Source organism: Pteronotus mesoamericanus, unplaced genomic scaffold, assembly GCF_021234165.1.
Source record: "Pteronotus mesoamericanus isolate MK-2021 breed Mesoamerican mustached bat unplaced genomic scaffold, CSHL_Meso_final contig_32, whole genome shotgun sequence".
Lineage (NCBI taxonomy): Eukaryota > Metazoa > Chordata > Mammalia > Chiroptera > Mormoopidae > Pteronotus > Pteronotus mesoamericanus.
The window spans coordinates 1,800,255-1,825,450 of record NW_026555134.1 but is presented as its reverse complement, the minus strand read 5'-3'; the positions used below and the strand labels follow the sequence as shown (position 1 = coordinate 1,825,450).

Below are 25,196 nucleotides of genomic sequence, written 5' to 3'. Positions count from 1 at the left end.
GAAGCAGTCAATAAAAAGTGTTTTTAAAGAAACCCAAATGCTGGACTTACTAGATTTAAATCAGCTTTTTAAAAGATATTCAAAGAACTAAAGAAAACATGTCTAAAAAACTAAAGTATGAAAAAGATGTCTTACCAAGCAGAATATCAATAAAGAGAAAGGAATTATAAGAAACAATTGTATAGAAATTCTATAGCTGAAAAGTACAATAATTTGAAGTGAAAAAGTCACTAAAGGGGCTCAACATCACATGTGAACTGGCAGAAGAAATAATCAGTAAACTTGAAGACAGGTCAATTAAAATTAGCTACTTTGAAAAGCAGAAAGAAAAAATGAAATAAAACAGAGCCTCAAAAATCTGTGGAATACCATTCTGTATACCAACATACATACAATTGAAGTCCCAGGAACAAAGAAAAGTGAATAAAGCATATTTGAAAAATAATGGTCAAACAATTTCCTAATTTAATGAAAAACATTAATCTACACATCCAAGGAACTTAATAATCTTAATGTAGAGTAAACTCAGAGAGATCCACACCAACATCAATAATGGCTAAAAACCAAAGGCAAAGAGAAAATTTGAAAGCAGCAAGAGAGAAATAATTCAATGTGCAGAAGGGATGTTCACTAAGATTAACGGCAATTTTCTCATCAGAAACCAAGAAGTCAGAAGGCAGTAGGATGATATATTTAAAGTGCTGGGGGGTGGGGAAGAAAGAGCATCAAACAAGAACTCTAAACCAGGCAAACTATCTTTCCAAAATGGAGACAAAGACACTGCTGATGAAGAAAATCAGAGAGATTCTGACACCAGTAAACCTGCCCTCCATGAAAAAGGGTTCTTTTAGCTGAAGTAGGACACTGAACAGTAATTCAAATGCACTGAGAAATAGAGTGCCAGTAAAAGTAACTACATAGGTAAATATAAAAAACAGTATAAATGTATTTTATCTTATTTCCTTTATTCCTATTTGATTGAAAAGAAAATTGGATAATACAATAATTATACTTGTAAATCTAAGTTGATGGACACACAATGTAGTAAGCATGTAATTTATATGACAATAATAGCACAAAGAAGGGGGTAAGGAAATTAAGCTATAAAGGAGCAAAGTTTTTCCATACTACTGAAATTAAGTTTGTATTAACCCAAGCCAGACTATTAAAATTAATATTTTAATGATTATCCCCAAGGAAAACACTAAGACAATAACAAAAAAATAACAAAGAAATGACAAGGGATTTAAAACTGGTACACTAGAAAATATCTATTGAACAAACAAAAAAAGGAGGTAATCAAGTAACAGGGGAGCAAGACAGACACAAGACTGAAAGCAAATAACAAAAGGGCAGATGTAAATCTTCCCTCATAATTACATTTAAATAGATTAAATACTCCAATAAGAAGACAGAGGTTGCAGATTTTTAAAATCCATTCTAAAAAACACAGTCCAAATGTATAATGTTTACAAGAGATATATTTTAGATTCAAAGACATGAATAAGCAGAAAGTAAAAGCATGGAAAAAGATATACCATATAAATGGTAACCAAATGAAAATTTGAGTGGCTATATTAATGTTAGACAAAATACACTATGAGAGACAAAAGAAGAATATTTCATAACAATGAAAGGCTTAATTGATGAGGAAAGCATAATTAAAACATATGCACCAAACAACAGAGTCCCAAAATACATGAGGTGAAAACTAACAGACCTGAAAGGTGAAATAGACATTTCAATTGGAGACTTCCACACTCCACTTTCAATAATAGAGACAAGACAGAAGATTAACAGGGAAACAAAATTTGAACACTGTAAACCACCTAAACCTAACAAGCATCTAAAGAACAATCCACTCAAAAACAGAACACATTTTCAACTCTATGTGGAACATTCTCCAGTGTAGACAAAATGTTAGGCCATAAAACAATTCTGAATGATTTCTGAATCATACAAAGCTTGCTCTCCTAGCTCAATGAAATAAAATTAAAAATCAAAAACAGAAAAAAGTTGAGAAATTCACAAATATGTGAAAACACAGCTCTAAATAATGTGTAAAAGAAGAAATCATGAGAAAAATTAGAAAATACTGAGATGATTAAAAACACACATACAACCCACACAAAAATGTATGAGATGAAGCTAATGAAGTCCTTAAAGAACTATTACTGTACATGCCTGTATTAAAAAAAAAAATCTATCAACAACCTAGATTTCCATCTTAAAAAAATTAGAAAAGAGCAAACTAAATATAAGGTGAGCAGAAAAAAGGGGATAATATAAAGCAGAAATAAACAGAAAATAGAAACAATACAGAAAAATCAATAAAATAATAAATTGGTTCGTTGAAAAGGGTAACAAAATTGAGAAACTTTTAGGTAAATTGATGAAGCAAAATGTGAGAAGAAGAAAATCACTAAAATCAGTAATGCCAGAGAAGATATTACTAGTAAACTTACAGAAATAAAAGGGATTATAAGGGAATTCTATAAACAACAGCATAACAATTACATAACCAAGATGAAATGGACAAATTCCCAGAATAACGTATGAATCTGACAAAGTGATCCTAAAATTTCTATGGAAATGCAAGGGACCCAGAACAGCCAAAACAATCTTTGCAAAGAACAAAGTTGAAGGATTCACATTCCTCATTTCAAAACTTACTATCAAACTACAGTAATCAAGACGGCATGTTACTGGCATAAAGACAGATATATAGAACAGTGGAATAGAATTGAGAGTCAAGAAGACTTTGTAAAGAATGTGATTGTCTAACCACTATGCTGTACTCCTGAAAGTAATGCAAAACAATACTGAATGTACACTATAATTGAAAAATAAAATTTAAGACAACTCTACTTGAACAATAAAAAAATAAAAACAAACTTAAAGAATGCCCATACATTTATGGTCTGTTGATTTTTGACAAGGGTGACAAAATTCAATACGGAAAGAACAGTCTTCTTAACTGAAAGAAGCTTAACTGAAAGGTGCTGAAAGAACTAGAAACCCACAAACAAACAAACAAACAAAAAATAATTTGGACTCCTACCTCCCATCATATACAAAAATTAATTCAAAATGGATTGGATACCTAAATATAAGAGCTAAAATTATAAAACTCACAGAACAAAACATAAACATAAATCTACAACATATAAAATGCATCATTATTTTATATAACAATAAAGGACTAAAACTGCCTCCCCCCCAAACATACTGATGTGGGATAATTTCCAAGTTAGAAAAGCTTGGTGCAGAATAGTGTATACAGCATACCACCTATCTAGCAAAACAGGATAGAGAAACTTTGGGTAGATATATTTATTTGCTTATAGATGCATAAAATATGTCTGTAGGAACTGATAACATGAGTCTCTTCTGGAAAGAGACTATGGCTGAGGGACAGAGTAGGAGATTTAGGTTTAGCACTGTACATACCCTTAAGTACTTCTGAAGTTTGAATCACATGAATATATTTCCTAATATAAAAAGTAGGCCTGGCTGGGTGGTTCAGATGGTTAGAGCATCATCCTATACACCAGAAGGTTGCGGGATTGATCCCTACCTGGTCAGGGTGCATACAGAAGACAACTGATCAATGTTTCTCTCTTACATCAATGTTTCTCTTTCCATCCTGTCCTCCCTCCCCCCTCTCTAAAATCAATAAATATATCCTTGGGTGAGGATTTTTTAAATATTTGTCTTTCTCTGTCTTATTTCACTTAACACAATATCCACAAGATCCATCCAAGTTGTTGCAAATGACAAGATTTCTTTTTAATGCCAAATAACAATATTCCATTTTATACACACACACAGATATACACATACATATCTATATATACAGACAACATATATACACACACATACTACACTTTCTTTATCCATTCATACATCATTGGATACTTTCGTTATTTCCACATTTTGGCTATTGGAAAATGCTTCTCTGAACACGGGGGTGTTCCATTTCTTTAAATGTCCATTATTAAATTAAGTCGTTCAAGGTTAGAAATATTATAGTTAACATATTTAGTCTCAGGAAGCTTAGCTTCAGAAAAGCCAATTTTTGGAGACAAAGGAGAAAAGATTGCTGGCCAAACATTATGCAGTTCAGTGGTTAATAAAGAGAACAAAAAACTTTTATAGCATTTACAGGGTTCCAGAAACTTCACATAAACTAATTAATGTAATCCACTCAAGAACCATAATAAGTAGTTATTATTATTTTCATTTTCCAAAACAGGAAACTGAGTCTTAAGACACTGAGTAACTTGCTCAAAGTTATATAACTAGTAAGAGATAGAAATCACATTTTGAATACTCAAAGTTATGCTCTTGACCACTGCACTGTACTAGCTCCATATTCTGAAATGCTATGTCAAGAACAAAGGCTTTGCAGCAAGATGAATAGCAACTCACTACGTGGCTATGGGCAAATGACTGAATCTTAGTCTCAGTTTTCTCATCTATAACTGAAGAAGTTAACACATTACTCTCAAATATATAAAACAGTTAGCACAGCATCTAGCAGTTGGTAAGCATTAAAATAAATTATAGCTAAAAATAAAAGCCCTCCAAAAAGAGAGGTTTAGCCAACAAGGTGCACAGGAGTAAAAAGTAGAGCCACTGGTTATCTACGACTCACTGAGAGGGCTCTATGCTGTCCTGGTGGATATTTAGCACGATGATAAAGTTGAGCTGAAGACTAAACAAAAGCAAGGGCAAAAATGTTTAAAGAGATATTGTTCTTATTAAATATTATTATTCATAATAATAATAATTTAAACACATTTCGAAATCATTATGTCCTAAAAAAAAGTGAAGACAAGCTAGTAGTAACTGTCCTTCAAAAAATATTTTGTAATAGAAGGGCTTGGGCACAACCAACAAAATTTATGTTTAAAACAGTGAAAGCTGGAAAAAACTCTATTAAAATAACATTCTAGGTCTTAAAATATCTCAAAATATTTAATAAAGATCACATTAAGAATGTTTCTAAAATCCTGTTCTTATGTTTCTCATCATGAACAATATTATATTGGACATGCATATGAAAATCAGTATGTTCAAAACCAAGATGTCATCCATGGATCTGTTTGGCAGGTGGCAGATTTAGAAATAGGTCATTCAATATTTTTAAAACTACTACAGGAAGCAAAATCTCATAGATTAAGTGAGTGAAAACTATGTTCTTTACTCAGGCATAGTAGGGCACCAGGGAAAGGCTATTGCTGTATCGAAGACATCTGATTTGGTTTGTGGTTTGTAACCCTACTATTGTAGGCAATTGGTAAAAGAACATTTCTGCCAAGGGTAAAATCATGCAGAAAAGTTCTGGTAATTTCTGCGGTATTAAAGACCCAATAATATCTACTCCTCTACATTTTGTTCTGTTGATCTCAGTACAAGGTATAAGCCCTGCAGGATTAGATCTAGGTACTAAGTTATGACCAAATATAAGATATTTGCTATAATAAAAGAAGCACAATCTCAAAAGAAAGATATTTAAGGAGTAAATAATACCAATTCTACAATATTCTTCCAGAAATACAAGATAAGGGAACACTTTCCAACTGTATCATGAGGCTACATCATCATGATTATTAAACTAGACAAGAACAACATAAGAATAGAAAAACAAACAAACCCAGAATAATGCCCCTAATGAAAACAGATGCAACAATTCTTAATATCAGCAAATTGTATAAAATCATATAAAAATGATAATATGTCATTATGTCAATGGAGTTTTCCCCAAATGCAAGGCTCATATAATATTTAAAATCAATCAGTGTAATTCTCTGTATTAACAAGACTAAAAAAGAAAAACCATGTGTCATCTCACAGATAAAGAAAAAGCATTTGAGCAAGTATATCATCCATTCACTATAAAAAATTGTCAGGAACTAGAAATAGAGGGAACATCCCTTGAAGGGCATCTTGATAGCGGGCATCTATGAAAAACCTACAGCCCTACAGTTAAGATAATACTTAATGGTGAAACATTAAATGTTTGCTCCCTAGGACTGCGAAAAAGGCAAGGATATCTGCTCTCATCATCATATTCACAGTGCTAGTCAGTGCAATAAGGCAAGAAAAAGAAAAGACATACACAAAGAAAAGTAAGAAAAGGAAGACAACATGGTTGTGCATGTAGAAAACCCTAAGAATTTACCAAAAAAGCTACCAGAACAAATAAAAGAATTTAGCAAGGTTATAGAATAGAAGGTGAATTACCAAAATCAATTACCCAATGACAAAACACAAACTGGAAATTGAAGTCAAAGATAGCACTAGCATAACAGTACCAAAAATATAAAATATTTAGAGATAATTTTAAGAAAATATGTGGAAGACCTATGCATTGAGGGAAAATAAAGAAGACCTAAACAAATGGAGAGAAATATCATCTTTGCATATGATTAAGATGTCAATTCCTAATGCTAGATTGAACTACATATTCATAATCTCAATCACAATCTCACTAGAAATATGCTTTTTTTGTTGAAATTGAGAAGCTGATTTTAAAAGGTATTTCTTAATGCAAAAGTTCCAGACCTTTTCTACAGTGACCTTAAAAAAAAAAAGTTGGGAGAAATTATACTTTCTGATTTCAAGACTTACTAAAAGTCTACAATAATTTACAGTTTGTATTTGGTATAAGGACAGATATAAAGATTAATGGAACACAATATAGAGCCCAGAATATACCCACACATATATACAAGGTGCAGCACAAATAACACTCCTTTTTTATTACAAAATCATAAGCATGTAATTCTGTAACATAACAATATCACACTCAAGCACACCATATGACATCTTAGGTGAAATGTTCAAATTGTTGTCCCTCTCATTCGAGACATTCATGAAGCATACCAAACACACTCAAGCAGGCATTACTCCTGCTGGAGCCTGTATATTTGATTGATTATTGATAAAGATGTCAATGTAATTGAATGGAAAAAGACTAGTCTCTTGACCACTGCTGACCATTTCAACAAATGGTTCTCTACCAACTGGACATCCACATGGAAAAAAAAAATGCATTCTAACCTTTACCTCACACATATACAAAAATTAACTTGAAATAATTCATAGACCTAAAATGAGACTTCACTTAGGTAATTTTTCTTAGGACACATAAAGCATGAGCCATAAAGGAAAAATGATAAATATAACTTCATCAAAATTACAGACATTTGCTCTTTCAAGGACAATACTAAAACAATAAAAATGTAAGCCTTGGACTAGGATATCTGTATATATCCACATATTTAAGGCCTTGTACTCAGAATACACACACACACAACACACACACACACACACACACTCTTGTAATCAATAGTAATCAATAGTAACGCAAACAACCTGATTAAGAAACAATGGGCAAAAGATTTGACAGGCATTTCACCTAAGAAAATCCATGAATAACAAATGAGCATCTGCAAACTGCTCAACATAATTAGTCATTAGAAAATCGCAAAATAAAACTACAGTGAGATGCCATTACATATGCACTGAAATGGATAAACTTAAAGAGAAGCACAAATACCAACTGCTGAAGAGAATGCAAAGCAACTGGAAATCTCATATATTGCTGGTGGGAATGCAAAATGGTATGTATAGCCACTTTGGGAAACAGTTTGGTAGTATCTTAAAATGTTAAGCATGTATTTACCAATAACCTTACAATCCCATTCTAAGGTATAAGACATAAAAATGCATGTCTTCACCAAAAGGTGTAGACAAATATTTATAGCAGCTTAATTCATAATAGCTAAAACCTGCAAACAACTCAAACATCCCTCCACTGATTAATGGATAAACAAATTTTGTTATATCCACTCAACACTTAAAAGTTACAAACTACTGATACATGTAACAACACTAATATCAAAAGTATCATGCTAAGTGAAAAAAGTCAGATATAAAAAGGTATATATGTATGATTTCAGTCACATGACATTCCAGAAAATGCAAAACTATACTGAGAGAATGCATATCAGTGGGTGCCATGGACTTGCAGCTGAGGAAGACATTAGACTGCAAAGAGGCATGAGAGAACTTGAAATACTGAAAATGTTCTAAATCTTGATTTTGGTAATGGTTATACTGTTTTGTAAACTTGATAAAACCCAAGAGAACTCTATTCTTTTGCAAATTTATCTCAATAAAGGTGATTAAAAACAAGGAAAAAGACATGTTTCCCCTAACTATCTCAAGTTAATTCTGTAAGGAGCAAAAGATAGTCAAATTTATCTGAAGCTGACACATGCTGATATTAAAACCTTTCTTAAAGGCCAACAAATTTGAACAATTGTTTAAAAATTGTATAGGTCTCTCAGATATCAAGGCCCTCAAGCTTGGTTAGCTTGGTGAGTTCAAGCTTCAGTTCCTTACCCAACTAAAGTTAATAATTACATATTACTAAATCTAGTAGATTTTCCTGACAGAACAAATTATTTGTAGCAACTGATGTCAAAGCCTTTGATTTAAGATCCCAGTAAATTTCAAGAGTTAACAGGATTAATTCCTTAATGCATAAAAGAACATATCTATAGTTTATAAAAAATGGTGTTTATTCCCTTCGAAGCCTCCTTCTGCAGGGAATTATTTATAACATTGCCTACTAACTCACATGGACCACAGCTAAACTATAGGCTGGCTATTTCATCAGACACAGATGCCTTCTGACCTTCCTACTAGGGTATTCTGTCATTTATCCCTGTCCTGTTATCTTTATTTAATATAATGGAATATTTCATAACGCTGAGAAAGGAATATAAAATCTTAAGTTTTCTCCACAATCTTAGGAAACAATAATTGGGGAAAACAAAAATAAAAATTACAGGGAAGAGAAAGCAAATCTGTGCCTGAGATTTAAAAGTCACTTTTGTCAAAGCTTATGATAGAATAAAAAATTTTAAATATAGTGTATACTTTAAATACAGGCAAAAGAGAAATCTTGTTTTACACTTGAAAATCAACCTTCATAACTTTTAGACTAAAAATGTACAATCTTTACATGGCATTCGAGATGACGAAAGCCCTGGTAAAACAATGAATTTCAAGACTTGTAGAAAAATTCTAACAACAAAAAATATACTCTGAAATTATTCTCACTTCAATTTTTCACGGAGCCATAACCAAAGTGAGTAAATACAGACATTCATATTTAGGGGCTGAATGTTTTCCTGGGGGGGCGGGAAGTAAACTTATGTGTTGTGTTTACAAGAAAACAGTTTGCCAACAAATTGCAGAAGACAGAAAAAAATGAAGTAAAAAGTAAGAAATATTTGAACCATGGTACACCATCTGTTCTTATTTTCCAGAGGCTGCAAAACAAGAGAAAATCCTAAAATGTACTCTGCAAAAACATTTATATTGTTGGTAATTGAAGCCCACTGAAAGATATGAAAAGAAGTCTTCTACTAATAGAAATAAAAACTCTAAACCTTTTCAATTTCGAAACAGAAGTTATAACTCACACGAAATAATAATCTGTCCATTTTGTAGACAGATAATAGCCTTCAAACTGGAGATCTACATAAAATTAGTAACATTCATTAGGTAGGAACTAATAAAATCTTGTTAAATGACCATAATTATATTTGTCTGTAGTATAAAAGGACAATTTCATAGTTTGTGATTTATGCCCTACCAACACCAGTTTTCTAATGTAGATAGAAATTCTATTTGTATATAGTAACTTTATTCATAATTGCCAAACCTTTTAAGTAATCAAGATGATCTTCAGTAGGTCAATGGATAAACTGTGGTACATCCAGACAATGGAATATTTACACTAAAATGAAATGAGCCACTGAGCCATGAAAAGACATTAGAAACCTTAAACACATATTACTCAGTGAATAAACTTATCTTCTTACAGAAATCCTCTGAAACTATAAAAAGAAGCCATCCTGAAAAGACTGTGTACCGTATAACATTCTGGGAACGGCAAACCTCTGAAGACAGTGAAAAGATCAGTGGTTGCCAGGGGCTGGGGAAAAGGAGGGATGAAGAGGAGGAGCACAAAGAATTTTTAGGTAGTGAAACTACAGTATCATCCTGTGATACTATGAATTATGGATAGTTATGTTACACTTTTCAAAACCCCTTGAAATGTACAATACCCATTTATACTTAATGTAAACTGGACGTTGGGTGATAATGATGTGTCCATGTAGGATCATAGATTATAACAAATGTACCATTCTGGTGCCATATGCTGATAGTAGGGCAGGCTGTGCCCATGTGGGGGACTGGAGGTATATAGGAACTCTCTATACTTCTACTATGAACCTAAAACTACTCCAAAAAATAAATTACATTTTTAAAAAAGGTATAGTGACACTTTAGTTGGTTTTTAATATTTGGTCTGAAGTTGTCTGCTTAGGGAAAGGATCAATATATACCCACCTTTGTAAAGAAATTATTACAGTTACATTGAATATGTAATGTTTTTACCCTTCATTTTAAAGATAAATTAAAAAGAGAAGTGGTCTGAGTATAGCTGGAACATTTCTAAAGCTGGTTCAGAGCTTCTGTTTACACAAATTCTTACATTTGGGAATGAGTCACTGTATTGGGTATTTCATACTTTTTAAATGTACTCAACAGTTTAAAAACAGAGTAGAATTTGACAATTAGAAAAGATACTTAGAAAATATTTGGCCTAAGCCCCTCATCTTATAAATAAGGAAACTGAGACACAGAGAAGCTACAAATTTGCCTCTAGTCACAAGGCTATTTAATAACAGGACTAGAACTTTAGTGTTCTAAAGTTTAATGGCTGCTTTTCCATTATACAACTACCGTTCAAGGGAATAAAATTGTGATAAATGTCTTAAAATTCACAGATGCTATCTTTTTCTTCTTCCATTTAGTAACTTCTTCAAGAGGACATGAATCCAATTAGTATAGTTCTTTGGCTGATGAGCACTCACTCAAGCTCTTCCCATTTACTCTGCCCACTTGATTTTCCCCAGAGGTCATTTAAAAAGAAAATCATGTTCTAAGAATTCTAACAGCCAAAGAAAATGGTTTACCCTGAAAGTGAATATAAAACACACGTGTTTATTACCAAAGCAAAGGCTATGCTCCCCACCCCACCATTTTTAGTGAGAATTTAGATTCTTGTTCGATCTCTTACTGAGGTAAAAAAATCCACTGTTGGTGAAAGCAGCTATGATTCTGTGAAAGAAGCTACAAATAACATGCTGGGAAATTCAGCAGGCACTGCTATTATATCCTGTTTATACTGTCATTTTTCCTATCAGTAGGATATTATTTATACAGACCCCACCCATGAACTTCTTGTTTATCTTATTATAGATATCCTCTGAATCTATAAAAAGAAGCCTCTGCATTTGTTTCTGGAACAAGCCATGTGTTATAATTTTGCACCTCACTACACTTTTTTATTTAGCATTTTCTTTTGCTATGTACCACTTTTCCTCCTGTTTATCTCAGGGTTGGTTTATTTCATTATTTCACACATTAGAGTTGAACTTGGCTGACTTCAAGAGACTCATTACAGGACAGAGATTTTGGACAACCACATCCTTAACATTATTTTGGGGTAGATTTCATCAGGTAGTCATTCTTCTATAAAACACACTGGACTCATTTGTTTAAAGACAGGAAAATGTGCCTATGTACTTAGCAGATAGTGGAGGAAGCCCTGGATGCCCAGAAGACCACCTTACTCGGGCTACTCTGTCCCCGATAGTCCAATTACAAGGGCCTAGATTTATGTTTGTTCTTTCTAATGCAAACTCTTTTCTGGAATGAAAAGCCCTGCCCCTGAGTTTAGCTTGATGACTGGATGTGCTGGATGAAAATGTAGCACAATAATGCATGAGGAATACATGAATTCAGTTAAGTTGACCAATGGGAGAATTAACCAACCTAATTACAAATCCACATTCCCTAGCCTTATGTAAATCATTGATTAAAGTAGATAAAAGAAAACTGTGAGTTCCCAAGGGCAGAAATTCATGCAGCTTTTATTGAGCAAATACATAATTATTTCTGGAGAGGAAACATCATTGGACTAAGTCATACTGGAAAGATTTTCAATATCTGTGTTAGCTTCACCAATACTCACTTTACCCTACAAGGCAGCCATGTAAACATGAAATCTTCAAAGAGCACGTACAGTGCTAGACTCTTTGGGGATGTGCAAGAAAGACTGTTATTCTAAAATGTGTAACTGCCCTGGCTGGTGTGGCTCAGTAGATTGTGCATTGGCAAAGGTCGCTGGTTTGATTCCTGGTCAGGGCACATGCCTGGGTTGCAGGCCAGGTCCCCACAGAGGGGCGTGCAAGAGGCAACCAGTCGTCATTTCTCTCACACACTGATGTTTCTCTCCTTCTTTCTCCTTCCCTCTCCTCTCTTAAAAAACAAAGCATCTTAAAATGTACAACTGAAATGAGGTTTAGTACCTCAGGGTGGTGAACTAAGACTAATTAATGTAATTTCAGGGGGGAAAAAAGCGATGTCCATATGAGCTGAAGTGATCAAAGAAGGTACAATGAGGACAGCAACTGAGGTAACCTCGATAAGCAGAAATAAGGCTGAGGTGACAAGGTGAAAGGCATCCTAGTCTCAACCGATTTGTGCATATCTGGGTAAAAAGAATTCTGGAAATGGTGAGTAGCTGAATTCAGCCAGGGAGTATTCTGAATAGAAGAGGACAATAAAAAGAAGGCTGGAGTCAAATTATGAGGACTCATTTTTCAGTCAACAGGAAACTATGGAAGATAACTGATCAAGGGAAAATGAACCCAAGCTTTCAAACTAGGAATGAAGAGAAGGAAGAATAAGTTGGGGTGAGGATGAAATGGGGGAAGATTTTAACAGTACAAAAACAGCAAAGAAAGGTCCAAGTAATATAACAAATAATAAATGTGTTTCAACTCTTGCTTTCAAAAACAGGAGATGGCATCATGATGACAATTACTGAGTGCGCAAAGTTAAACAATGCCAGTCCATTGAAGCGGAAGCCAGGAAAGCTTACCAGCATCCTAGAATAGTGCTTCTCAGACCCACATCACCTGGGGGCCTGGTTAAAATGTAAACTCTGATTCAGGTTTAGGGTGATGCTCTCTATTTTTACATTTCCAACGAGCTCCCAATACTGCTTTTCCATAGACTACATTTTGAGTAGCAAGATGGCTAAAACATCTCTCAGTTTCCCTTTCCAAAAAGGTAATATTTGATATACTACATTTAATCCATTATGGTTTATCTAATGTTTTTACATATGACTAAGAAATTCCTTTTAAAGGTATTTTATTATAATTTGCATCAATTCTGGATTGGTTTCAAAAGCTACTATTTTAAAATTCCAAGATGATTCAAGATTCAAGGTATTCAAGATACTCAGAGATATTTCCGCCTGGACAAAATCAACTTTAGAATGCTGTTTCATAGCGCTGTAATTTTGTCATTCTTTTCAGGCTGGCAAACTAAAAGGTACTATGGCTTCTAATCTTGGGGCTGAAATAAAGCCCTGAAAGACAGAACTCCATCTGTTCACAGTACACATCGGTGGGTTCTGGTAAAACCCACTTAACTTGCCCTTAGCACTATATCTTAATCCTTGAAAATAAAGGTAACAATTTATTTTAAATATCCTACTGAAAAACACCTGAAGATTACAAAAAATAAATTCATACACCTATCCTTCTAAGATCTCCATACAAAAGGATATGCTTTTAATTAAAGTCTTTTACCATGAACAGTGTCATTTACAAAAATCAATCTCTCTCTCAAACACACACACACACACACACACACACACACACAATTAAGATTGGCTGGCCTTAATTCCTGGGACAAAATTTAAAACTTCTGAAATCTCAAGTTTGATTTTTAATTGAATTAATGGTCAATAACTTTTTTAGGTAAACTGTCTTCAATATATATCAATGTCTACAGAACATACATAATATCTTAAAATTGGAAGGTACTATTGAAGATCAGATCCAACTATTTCATTGGAGAAGTGAGGAATTGAGGCACAGAGACTAAAAAGGCCAAGGTCATATAGCTGCCACTGGCATATTAAAAAAAAGGGGGGGAGGAAAAATTAATTTTCACATCTATCAGAGCACAATGCACAACGATGTACCAATTATAAAATGTAGCTGAAAGAGTTTCTGGTTCCTCTAATGATTAAGGCATAGTTGGTTTTATAAATCACTGATATCAAAGAAAGGAACACTACGAAACAACAAAGAAAAGACATGCTACCCAACTTAATAACTTCATAAAAAATGCTGTCGGAATAGAGAATGACACATTTACACCACATACTTGGGATAGGGATGAGGTGGGGTGGGTATATAAAATGGGATGGGATATAAAAAACAAAGAGAAGACAATGATAACTGTTATCTTCTCAGCAATGGTTTGAGAAAAGCTTTCACATACAGAAAAGTGGTTTAAAAAACACAACTTCCTTTACTCTCATGAATCATTTTTTTTTAATTGGTAAAATCGAGAATTAGATTTGGAGGACTGCAAATATATGAAATGTAGGTAGCAGTTGGATAATCCATGTGTCATGAGCTCTGTCACAATTACCAGAAAACCAGAGAACCCTTTCTTAGCCATAAAATAGGGAATTTTGTGCTTTTTTACAAATGCTATTAAAACTTACTAGCACAAGTTTTGAAAAATCACTGGGGAAGTGCCATGATATCAGAGACAATGGGTTTTAAATCACTGGCATAGATTATTATGCCCAAGTTGACAGATCTGCACTGCAATGCAGAAATGCAAGCAATAATCCAACATCTGCACCCAAAGGCAGAGATCAGACATGATTCCAGAATAAAGGGCTCTTCAGCTCTTACCTGTTACCTGTGCAACAACTGCTTGGGAAATCCTCCGATTGGCAAGAAAGGCTTTGATTTCCTCTTTTATCACACTGCTGTCCCTCCTAACAAAAACAGAAGACAAGACCAACAATGTATGTTGAAGGCAGAAATCCTCATCTTTGCTAAGAAAGGTGAAGCAGAGAGGTGGGGAGAACACAGAAAGAAAGGACACAAAAATAAAGGCAAACAGACCAAGCTTGTGTGAAACATGAAATTAAAAGAAACCAAGAAACACCAAATATTCAGGTCCTAAAACACCACACTATCAGACGGACGCTTTGGTGAATGCCACAGTAGTTTAAGTTCCATACCAGGAGATGGCTAACAGCATGCTGTGAATAATTCACATTAGGAGCAACGCTGCCATATGGTATGCACAAAGTTTCATTACTGTGGAATGAATGTATCTTACACAGAGAGAAATCCTAGAAAATAGAAAGCAACAACAACAACAAAAAAATCAGTTGTGAGTAGATTGTGGGTTTGCATGTTAACTATGCACTGCATAAATAAGGTGCAGTTCATTTTAAAACCTTTGTTGAAGAATAGAAATCATCATCATTCTCACAACTGCTAAAATATTAGTCATTTCAAAATAGTCTTTGCTTTTTCATTTGCCTGATTTTCCTGTATGAACCAAAAAATTTTAAGTGGGGTGGTTTGCATATAAAATTTTTATATAAACAGGCACTTGTTAATTTCTTATTACATGTGTCATACACAATATTCAGTACTTAAACCTACACTATTTTCTGCGTCCTTGGGTTACATATTATAGACCTAATTTTTCCTCCACAAAGATGCCTAAACAACTTTTACTTATTTAAAAATTCAACAAATTCTCAAAAGACTAGACATTCACTAGAATGAACAAGACTTCCATTTCCGCACTAGAATAAAAAGAATATGTAAATTAAAATTATACTTAACTCTGAGCAATTTCTCTTTGAATGTTTATTATATGAAAGGATTACATATTAAACAGAACATTAACTTTTGTTGAAGCCCAAAAGTAACACAGAATAGTGGTAACGTAATCTAATAGAGGGGTCAGCAAATTGGGCCCATGGGCTAAACCTGGCCTCCCACCTTTTCTCTTATACAACCTATGAGCTAAGAATGGTTTTCACAGATGAACGTTTGCTATCAATTTACTGGCAGGAAACACTTCTTTAAATGTGAATTAAAGCAAAATATTATCCCTTCCCAAATTCTATTTTTCTCAATAGTAGGCTTATACTTTTAAAATTGTATTTAATTATTATTCTACATTGAATTTTGTTCATAAAAATTTGTATCCATTTGTTTTCTCTCTTGTATGTAAAGTTATCTATATTGTATCTTCCATTTTGCCTCTTGTCCACAAAATCTAAATGTTTACCATCTAGCCCTTTACAGAAAAAGTTTGCTGACTCTTGATCTGAGACAAAGGGATCACGAAATCTTTACAATCATTTGGTGAATGAACCACAAACTCTTTACAGGAGCTCAAGTCTCTCCACAGATTGTTTGGAGAAACAAAAGAAAAGTACCCTTTCCAAAAAGAATCACTTGTAACTTAATTTAGAGCAGACATTTTAGCCCCTTGGTGAGGGCTCTATACATTCTGCTCGTGGATTTCATGCTCCCTTTCAGTTACTCTGGAAAAGAACAGAGAGGTGACACTAGGGACAGCTTCTGGTCTGGAGCTCTACAGTATATTCCTGACCTACTGGTTGGAAATCCTAATTTAAAAAGATTCCTAAAGGAAGAAAATAATCAGCTGCCTATCCAATATCTAAAATTTCCCACACTGATTTAGCTTCTGATCTAGATAATAGCTAAACTCCTTCCAAAATGCTTGTTCATGTTTGAAATATTTCCTTGAAAAATATGCATTCTCATTTTATTTTTAAAATTGTGTCTTTGACAGGAAAGGCACAAATAAGTTCATTTTAAAGTCAAACAAAACAACAAACTGTTAAGTACAGGTAATATAAACTAAACAGCTCTCAAATATCCATCAATAATCAGTTGAGCAAGAGATAACTTCAGCAGTATCTATTTCAACTGGCTGACATACATAAAACAAAATCTTTTGGTTTCTGCAATATTAATGAGAAAAAACTTAAATAAGACACTGCATTTCAATGCACAGAGTGTTTTCAGAAAATAAAACCTGAATATTTATTAAGGTAGAGTTTTTAAAAAATGTGCTTTTATGGAGAAAATGATTAAACAGTATATTCTTGACCATTGATGTCATCTGGAATTTAAATCAATTTATTTTAAATCAAATTAACCTAGAGTAGACACTAAATCAGACAGAGGAGGTAATTCTCAATTATTCCAATAGGGAATATCCAGTTTGTGAATTATTCACAGTCTTGCAGGGTTATACTATCAAGAACAGCAGCAAGACAGCAGCAATTCACTTACACTCTTGGAGACTACACTTAAATACTTGACAAGTTTCTAAGTACCTACAATGGGTCTAAAAAAAAAAAGAAAGAAAGAAAACCTCTTTACTCAACTGCTTTACCAAAGAGAATCTTTTTTGAATTGAAGAAAAATTTAAGACTTGAAAGAAAAGGGAGCACTCGGGCAAGTCATTTAATAAACCTGGGCTTTCATTTCATCATCTGGTAAAATGGGAACATTAATATCACCATCACAAAGCTTTTGAGATATTTACATTTTTCCAAGCACTGAAATTAAACTTAAATGAAATTTAATACTAAATGTGTGTATAACATAAAATAAAATGTTTTTCAATGTAAACATTTTGAAACTGTACAAGCACTACATAAACAATAACTATTATTTTATAAAACACCAAAAAGAATCCTACGAAAAGTAGAAACGAATGCCTTGCTATAACTACATAAGACTGAATTAAACATCTGCATTGGGTACTTTAAGGCATCATGAAAATATTTCTAGAAAGTCATTTTAGACACAAGCAATGATGTGGCATTCAGTGGTTTTACTAGGTACCTTCAAAATAGCAACAGCATTCAACTTTCTTTGTGTCCAATTCTCTTAAAGATTTTAAAAATCTTCCATCCTACTGGGTTGACTTTGTTCTTTAAACTTTCACATATCCCTCCTCATTCTCTCCTCATTCAGCCTTCTTTAACAACCTGCCTCTCCCACTGTACACACTGTACCCTGTGAAATTATCAGTTTCTTGGTGTAAAAACTCTTTAGTTTACTCCAAATATAATTCTCTCATTTTCTCCTACTCCTTAGTTCTTCTCTTCATCTGAAATTTGACATCCTCTTTAAAGAGAATGAATCCCTTTTGCTTCCTATGTCTTACAAAGTCTCACACTCCTCATGATGTCTTTTGCTCAAGTCTTACGGAATTAAAGTCAAATGAAGGCTGACCTTCCTTTGATTCCACAGTTTACTTCCCAGAGAAGCCCCCACTCTGTGTGCAGCTAAGCACTTGAAGTCCACGTCATTTCCTCCTGCTGCCCTTTCCAAACACAGCCATGCCGAACTCTCTATCTGGGTGATTTCCACATATGGATAAAAATCTTCCTTTCCACCCTCCATTGCCATTACTTTTATAACTTGCTAAACTTTCCATTGTTATCCACAGACCTTCCTTAATATCTGGATGAATTAATCAGTAATGCCTCTTTGTGAAATCACCTGTTTTAAAGACAGATCTGATGACAATTGTCATTTATTCAGAGAAGTTCTCCCTGATCCTCAGAGCTAAAAAAGACCTTTTCTTCCAACAGCACTTTAACATTTCAATTATGCTACCCACATGCTAATATGTTACATGCTATTCCATATAACAGTTGTTTGTTACCTCTCTTGCTAGTCTGTAAAGTCCTTTAGCACAAAAACTGTCTTACTCATCATGGTGTTTGCATAAAAGAGATTAATTTGTTCAATGAATGAACAAATCTGCAGTTGGAGATGAAAGACTGTAAAATGGAAAACCCGATCTAGATAATTTATAAAACAACTCTAAATTCTTACTCTTAAATATGTTTCAACTTCCAAACCAGAATGAGAATTGAAAAAAAAAAGAATTATTTATGTTAGCTCAAATTGGCAATACTTTCTTTTCTGGAACAAAGAATACTAAACACTGCATATTTAAAAGCAGTATGCTTTCAGATCTTCCATAATCTCTTGGCTGACATACACTAGACATTCTTTAGGACCCCCCCAAAGGGTAGGCTTCTTTTTTCTTTTTTTATTAAATTCATTGGGGTGACATTGGTTAATATCAAAGGTAGTCTTTTATCTCAAAGATTTCCAGAGATAGAAGACAGATTATTTCACAGGTGGAAAATATAATTGCATATAAGTTCTTCCACATCTGAATAGAAATTTGCTCCCTTTAATTTCTATACATGGAAATTTTTTAAAAAGCATAATTTAAATTTTTTAAAAAATAACTTAAAAAAGAAAAACTACTCTATATGTAAGAACAACATGGTAACTGAATATTATGACCTCTGAAACTGTAAGTACCCTACCTACACAAGTAAATGCCCTATTGTTAGAGCTATAAATAATCAACTCAAAAGAAAGTCTCTGAGTCTTGTATAAAATGCTAATTACAGGGTCCAGCACAAACAACACCACTTTTTAATTACAAAGTCATTAGCATGTAATTCTGTAACATAACAATATCACAATCAAGCACACCATATGACATTTTAGGTGAAATGTTCAAACTAAAACTATAAATTATTACATCTATATTATTACCCTACCAAAAACACTCAAGCAGGCCTTACTTGTGCCGGACCCTGTATATTATTATAACACTAACCTCATTATTCAATTGTTCTTTTTTAATATACAGAAGAGAAGATACTTTCATAAATGTATACTATATTAGCAGATATTTATACATACCTACATATAAATATGTATTAATAGATGCATTTAAAAAATATTAACATGTAAATGGGCATCATTCTAAAGCTAGGAGCTTTAAAGTCCTCCCTAGAATGTTATATTCAACAATCTTTTGTTGAGTATTTACATTCTGGTTTTCCTTCTATGTTTTTTACCCTGATCAATTCAAAAATGGAAAAATTAACAGTTATTTTCTTTTTGATTCTTTTTTAACAAGCTGATCAGGCATAATCATAACAATCAATTTCTACAAAAAAAAATTTCCTTTATGTATCTTGAAATTACTGAAAGTTAAGTGTAAAGCCCCGACCAGTGTGACTCAGTTGGTTGGGTGTTATCCCACAAAGCTAGGTCACAGGTTCGATTCCTGGTCAGGTTGTGGGTTTGGTCCCTGGTCAGGGTACAGGTGAGAAGCAACTGATCAATGTTTCTCTTGCACATTGATGTTTCTCTCCCTCTTGTTCTCTCTTTCCTCTCTCTCTAAAACTAAATAAATAAAATCTTTTTTTAAAAAAAGTTAAGTGTATGGATGCAATGGGTTATGAAATTTGAAAAATATATCTTATGACTGAGTGCTAGAGAAGTTGGGCAATGTGAGTATGCAAAAGGTGAATTATACAGGGTGGGACAAAAGTAGGTTTATAGTTGTTTGTATGAAAAATAATACAATAATTAATAAATAATGCAAGAATAAACTCTGTGTTTCACATACTCACAACTGTAAACCTACTTCTGTCCCTCCAGTCTGTATATGATATATGCAGAAATAGAGGCAGGAAGGCATTCAGGTACCAAGCACCCATTCTCCCCCTCTGGGGGCCACCAAATTCGATCCACTGCAATGTCACCAGAGCGTTGTGTGATCATCACAGGCAGGGCAGCCCTGCATGGGCATGGACACTCAGAAGATCCACTACTCAAAAATTTCTCTAACACTCTACCAAATAAAAATCTGTTTTGGTTAGTAAGTTGATTAACTTGAAGTGGCAAATGTCATGGGAGTTGAGAGGAGGTGCTTAGCCCATTAAGGCATTCATACTTTGTCTTGAGTTACATTAACTACTGTTCCTAAAATCTTATTGAAATCTATAGACATCAAAAACTTATTTACAGAGGGAACAGGTAACAGTGGCACACTGGTAATAAAGACATGAGTTAAAATTCAGGCTCTGCCACTTAAAATTTAGTTTCTTGAGCCAATTATTTAACTTTTATGAATTTCAATTTCTCTGCTCCAATTTACAACATGGTGGTAATGATTAAAGTGGCAACAGTCATGCAATAAACTTCTTTCTCCAATCTAAGGATTGTTACTATCTTCAAACTTAAGGAAAATGTAAGGTGGGCCCAAAAGAAGATTGTAGGTGTGGGTGAGGGTACGATGGTAGAGGACCACAGAGAGCCAGAAGGGTCAATGAAACCCCAAGATGATTAGGGCACACCAAAGTAGCATTCTAAAAAACTGAAGCAGAGAAAAGACGATAAAGTGTCCTAATTTTGCTACAAAGAGGCAGTATGTAAATTAAATGCTAATAACAATACATAAACAGGTATGTAATTAATGATGGAACTTGTACATGTGTAACTGCAGAATTTAAGTACAAATCCCAGTCATTGCTAAATAGGTTTTCTGGGTTTGGTTTTGTTTTTGTTTTTTTTTTTGAGGATATAGCTAAATTACAGTATTATGTCAACCTAAGAGCTAACTGAAGTTTTAGACCCTGACCAATCTTTTAGAACCTTCTGTAAAAAAGAGTTTTCCCAAACTTCTTGTTAGTTTAATACACAGTTGGAAATGAACTGTTATGTTAAAAGTTTATTAAAACATTAACAACAGCAGCAACAACGAAAAACAGGCTAGCATCCTAACAAATAAATTTTATTGTTGATATCTTTCCTCTCTACTTAGGTAATTAAAAGCTAACCTTCTTATATTTCAATGACTAAAGTAACTTTTATTTGCCCAAATGGTTCTCTCTCTTAATCTTGATGATACATATGTTAAGTTCAAAAAGAATATATGAACTTTGGCTTGTTGCTTTAACAAATGAAAATGAATTCAAAGTCAAACTGAGCTCATGTATTTTTAAGTTTTAAAAGCCTAAATAATAGGGTCCTGTGGTTGTTCTATGAAACTATTCATTACAGGAATTACTCTGGAATCTAGATACAATAGCCTGTTTAGCCCAGGATTCCATCGTGCAGTTCCATCCTGAAAATAAATTCAGGACAGTTTGTTTAAAAGATAATATACCACTGTGGTACTAGAGAATAGGTCTTCCATATGGCAATATTAAGTCACCATTATAGTATCTTCAAGTCTTAAAATCTTTAGGGAGAACATAATAGAAGACTTTTATTTCTGACAAATTCCTGTACAACTTCTTTCATCATGTACAGTAGCTAATCTAACTGCAGCCTCTCCTCCCCACTACAGTACAGGCATACCTCAGAGATATTGCAGGCTCAGTTACAGACCACCACAATGAAGCAAATATCGCAACAAGGCAAGTCACATGAACGTTTTGGTTTTCCAGTACATATAAATTTATGTTTACACTATACTATAGTCTATTAAGTGTGCATACCTTAATTAAAAAATGCTTTACTGCTAAAAAAATGCTAACCATTATCTAAGCCTTCAGTGATTCATAATCTTTTTGCTGGTGGAAGGTCCTACCTTGATGTTGATGAAAACACAGTATCTGTGAAGTGCAATAAAACAAGGTATGCCTGTAGTGATAATCTACTGAAAACAATACTTTTACCATCTATATTCCTAAAGACCTGTAAAAATGTCTTAACTCCGACAAATTAACTATAAACTATCTGTTTGGAACTCAAATCTTCCAAAACCTATACTGCCTCCAAATATACTATTCTTATTAACATAGTCTAGCCCATCTGTAATCCTTTTAAGACAAAACACATCTTGCCTTTTCTACCTTTTATTATTCCCTTAATTTTAAATATAGTTCCTGTATTCCAAAGAGAGGCTTTTAAAGTTTAGCTCAAATTCATCCATTCACTCAACATACTATACCCCTAGCATGTACCAAGGATAGTCCGTATCCTAGAGACACAACAATTGAAAACATGCTGCTGTTGCCTTCCAAGTCCCAAGTCCTGTGTGAAGCCATTTCTAATTGCCTCTGCTGAAAACAGACTTCTCCTCATTTTCTCAGGGTTTAAAACCCTAAGTGCTCAGGCTTGTAATGGATAACATCAAATATATATATATATATGGCATCTATTGTTAAAATTAGAACTTTAGCTTCTTAAGAGTAGAAACCATGTATTTTTCCTCTTCCTAACAACACTAGTTTTTATATAATAAGTGCTTAAAATTATTTTTTGACTGTATGGGGGAAGGAAAAATTAAGACTGTATATATTCTGTATCATGATAAAAATCACCTTAACTCTCAGAAAAACGATTTACAATGAATTTAAGGAACAGAATGTGTTAGGGATGCTGAACATTCAGATGTTGGCAATTAGAGCCATAAAGAGAAGGCTAACCTTTGCTTCGATAAACAGAGAGAATGGAAAAGGCTTATCAAGCAGCAAAGTGAAAGGGCTAAAGTTGAAAAGAGAAAATAGGAATTAAAAACATAAAATTTATAATTTTCCTTTCATCTCCAAAGAGGGCAGGGGGAAATCACAGTTCTTATAGGTAAGCAGCTGAAATACAGTTTATTACTCAAAACCAATCTAAGAACACAGACATTCTGGGGACTCCGAATAAGCAAAGGAACCAACCTCATTAATTCCTCCACTTTATCATCTACATCAAGGTCCTCTTCTGAGGCTTCAAAACTGTATGACCTCTGACCCATGCTGTTTGCATGGTAGCGAGTTGGTGACATCTTCCCATTGGATGTGGACAATCGCTCGTTATTCTCCCTCCCATTTTGATTGGTAGTGCAAGGCTGCGGGGAGGTATCATAACTGTTGCTAGGTGATGGGGACATTCCCGAATGCTGGGTCTGTGTGGAAGCTGTAGCTGTAGAAGAAGATGCTGCAACATTGTTGGTACTATTCCCATATGAACTTCCCCCATAGCTGGACCTTCTTCCAAATTTGTCACTATGCTCTTGATCAAGTCGGTCCAAAGTTTCCAAGGCATGGAGAATTTCATGTTTAGTCATTCCAGTACGCCGAAGGCGCTGAAGAAGATCTATTTGTTCTATGGTAAATCTGGGTTCATCTGTATAGTGAGACATGGTTTCCAACAAACTAAAAAAAAAAAAAAAAAAAAAAAAAAATTAAAATTAAAATAAAAAAAGTCCCTTTGTTTACAATATCTACCAAAAAACATATCATTATAGTGATGCTCAGCAGAAGATGCTGAGCTTCTTCACTGAAAATGACTAAGACATTACTATTGTAATGACCCAAGATTTCCGTTATGGTAGCAATACCAAAACAACAGATTAAGTAAATACACTATGAAATTCAGGCTACATGATTACTCACAGGTGTTTTTCATCTCAAATGTATTATTCTACATTAGAGTATGAATAAAAAGTTTGCTGGAAAAATACTTTGTATTATTTTGTTTTACTAAATAATAGCAAAATTGTCCTAGAAACTCTATAACTTCATTTATTGTAAACAAATGATTTGATAAGCTAAACCGAAGCAAATACTAATAACCAGCAAAATTATTTAAAAAGAAAAGAGAGGTACATAAAAGAAACTTATTAAGCACCATTTTACCCATCACTTAGCAATTTCGTATTTCATTTCTGTAATGCATTCTCTGTTAAGTGATATCCTGAGAAATGGATCTCTCATGGTTGTAGCCAAACCGAACTATTTAGTTTTCTCAGGAAATTGCTTCTACATTATGTTTACTTTAACTAACACAAGATACTGTAGCACATCAGAAAATGTTTCAGAGTTAATGACAATACAGTCACATGCCACAACACCGGTCAACAACATACCACATACACAATGGTGCTCCCGTAAGACCATCACCTAGCCGTCGTAATAGCCTTTGCAACGTCATGATACAATGCATTACTCCCGTGTTTGTGGTGATGATGCAAATGAACCTACTACACTGCCAGTTGTTTAAAAGTGTAGCACGTACAATCATGTATAGTACATAATGCTTGATAATGATAATAAACAACCATATTACTGATTTATGTATTTACTATATATCCTATTATTGTTACTGTAGAATGTACTCTTTCTACTTATAAAACAAATTGTGCTGTAAAACAGTACACGATGTCACCACAGCAGCAGCCTCGTGTATCTCATGTTTACTGGGTCTCTTGATTGCAATCATTTTCTCTCGTGCTGTTTTGTACAGTAACATGCTGTACAGGTTTCTAACCTAGCAGTAACAGGCTATACTGTAGAGTCCAGGTGTGTAGTAGCTATACCATCCAGGTTTGTGTCA

The 25,196-nt window shown here is 33.8% G+C and overlaps 1 protein-coding gene across 8 annotated transcripts in view; it reads right to left on the bottom strand.

Annotated features, from left to right (window-relative positions):
- The window catches only part of HMBOX1 (homeobox containing 1), a 165,683-nt gene that overhangs the window by 65,514 nt on the left and 74,973 nt on the right, over positions 1 to 25,196 (bottom strand). For all 8 annotated transcript variants that reach the window (XM_054576023.1, XM_054576026.1, XM_054576024.1 and 5 more), the window contains exons 3-4: positions 23,540 to 24,016; positions 14,883 to 14,968 (exon numbers count right to left, since the gene is read on the bottom strand). In XM_054576023.1, coding sequence (XP_054431998.1) covers positions 14,883 to 14,968; positions 23,540 to 24,016 — 563 coding nt within the window. The remainder of the gene's footprint in view (positions 1 to 14,882; positions 14,969 to 23,539; positions 24,017 to 25,196) is intronic.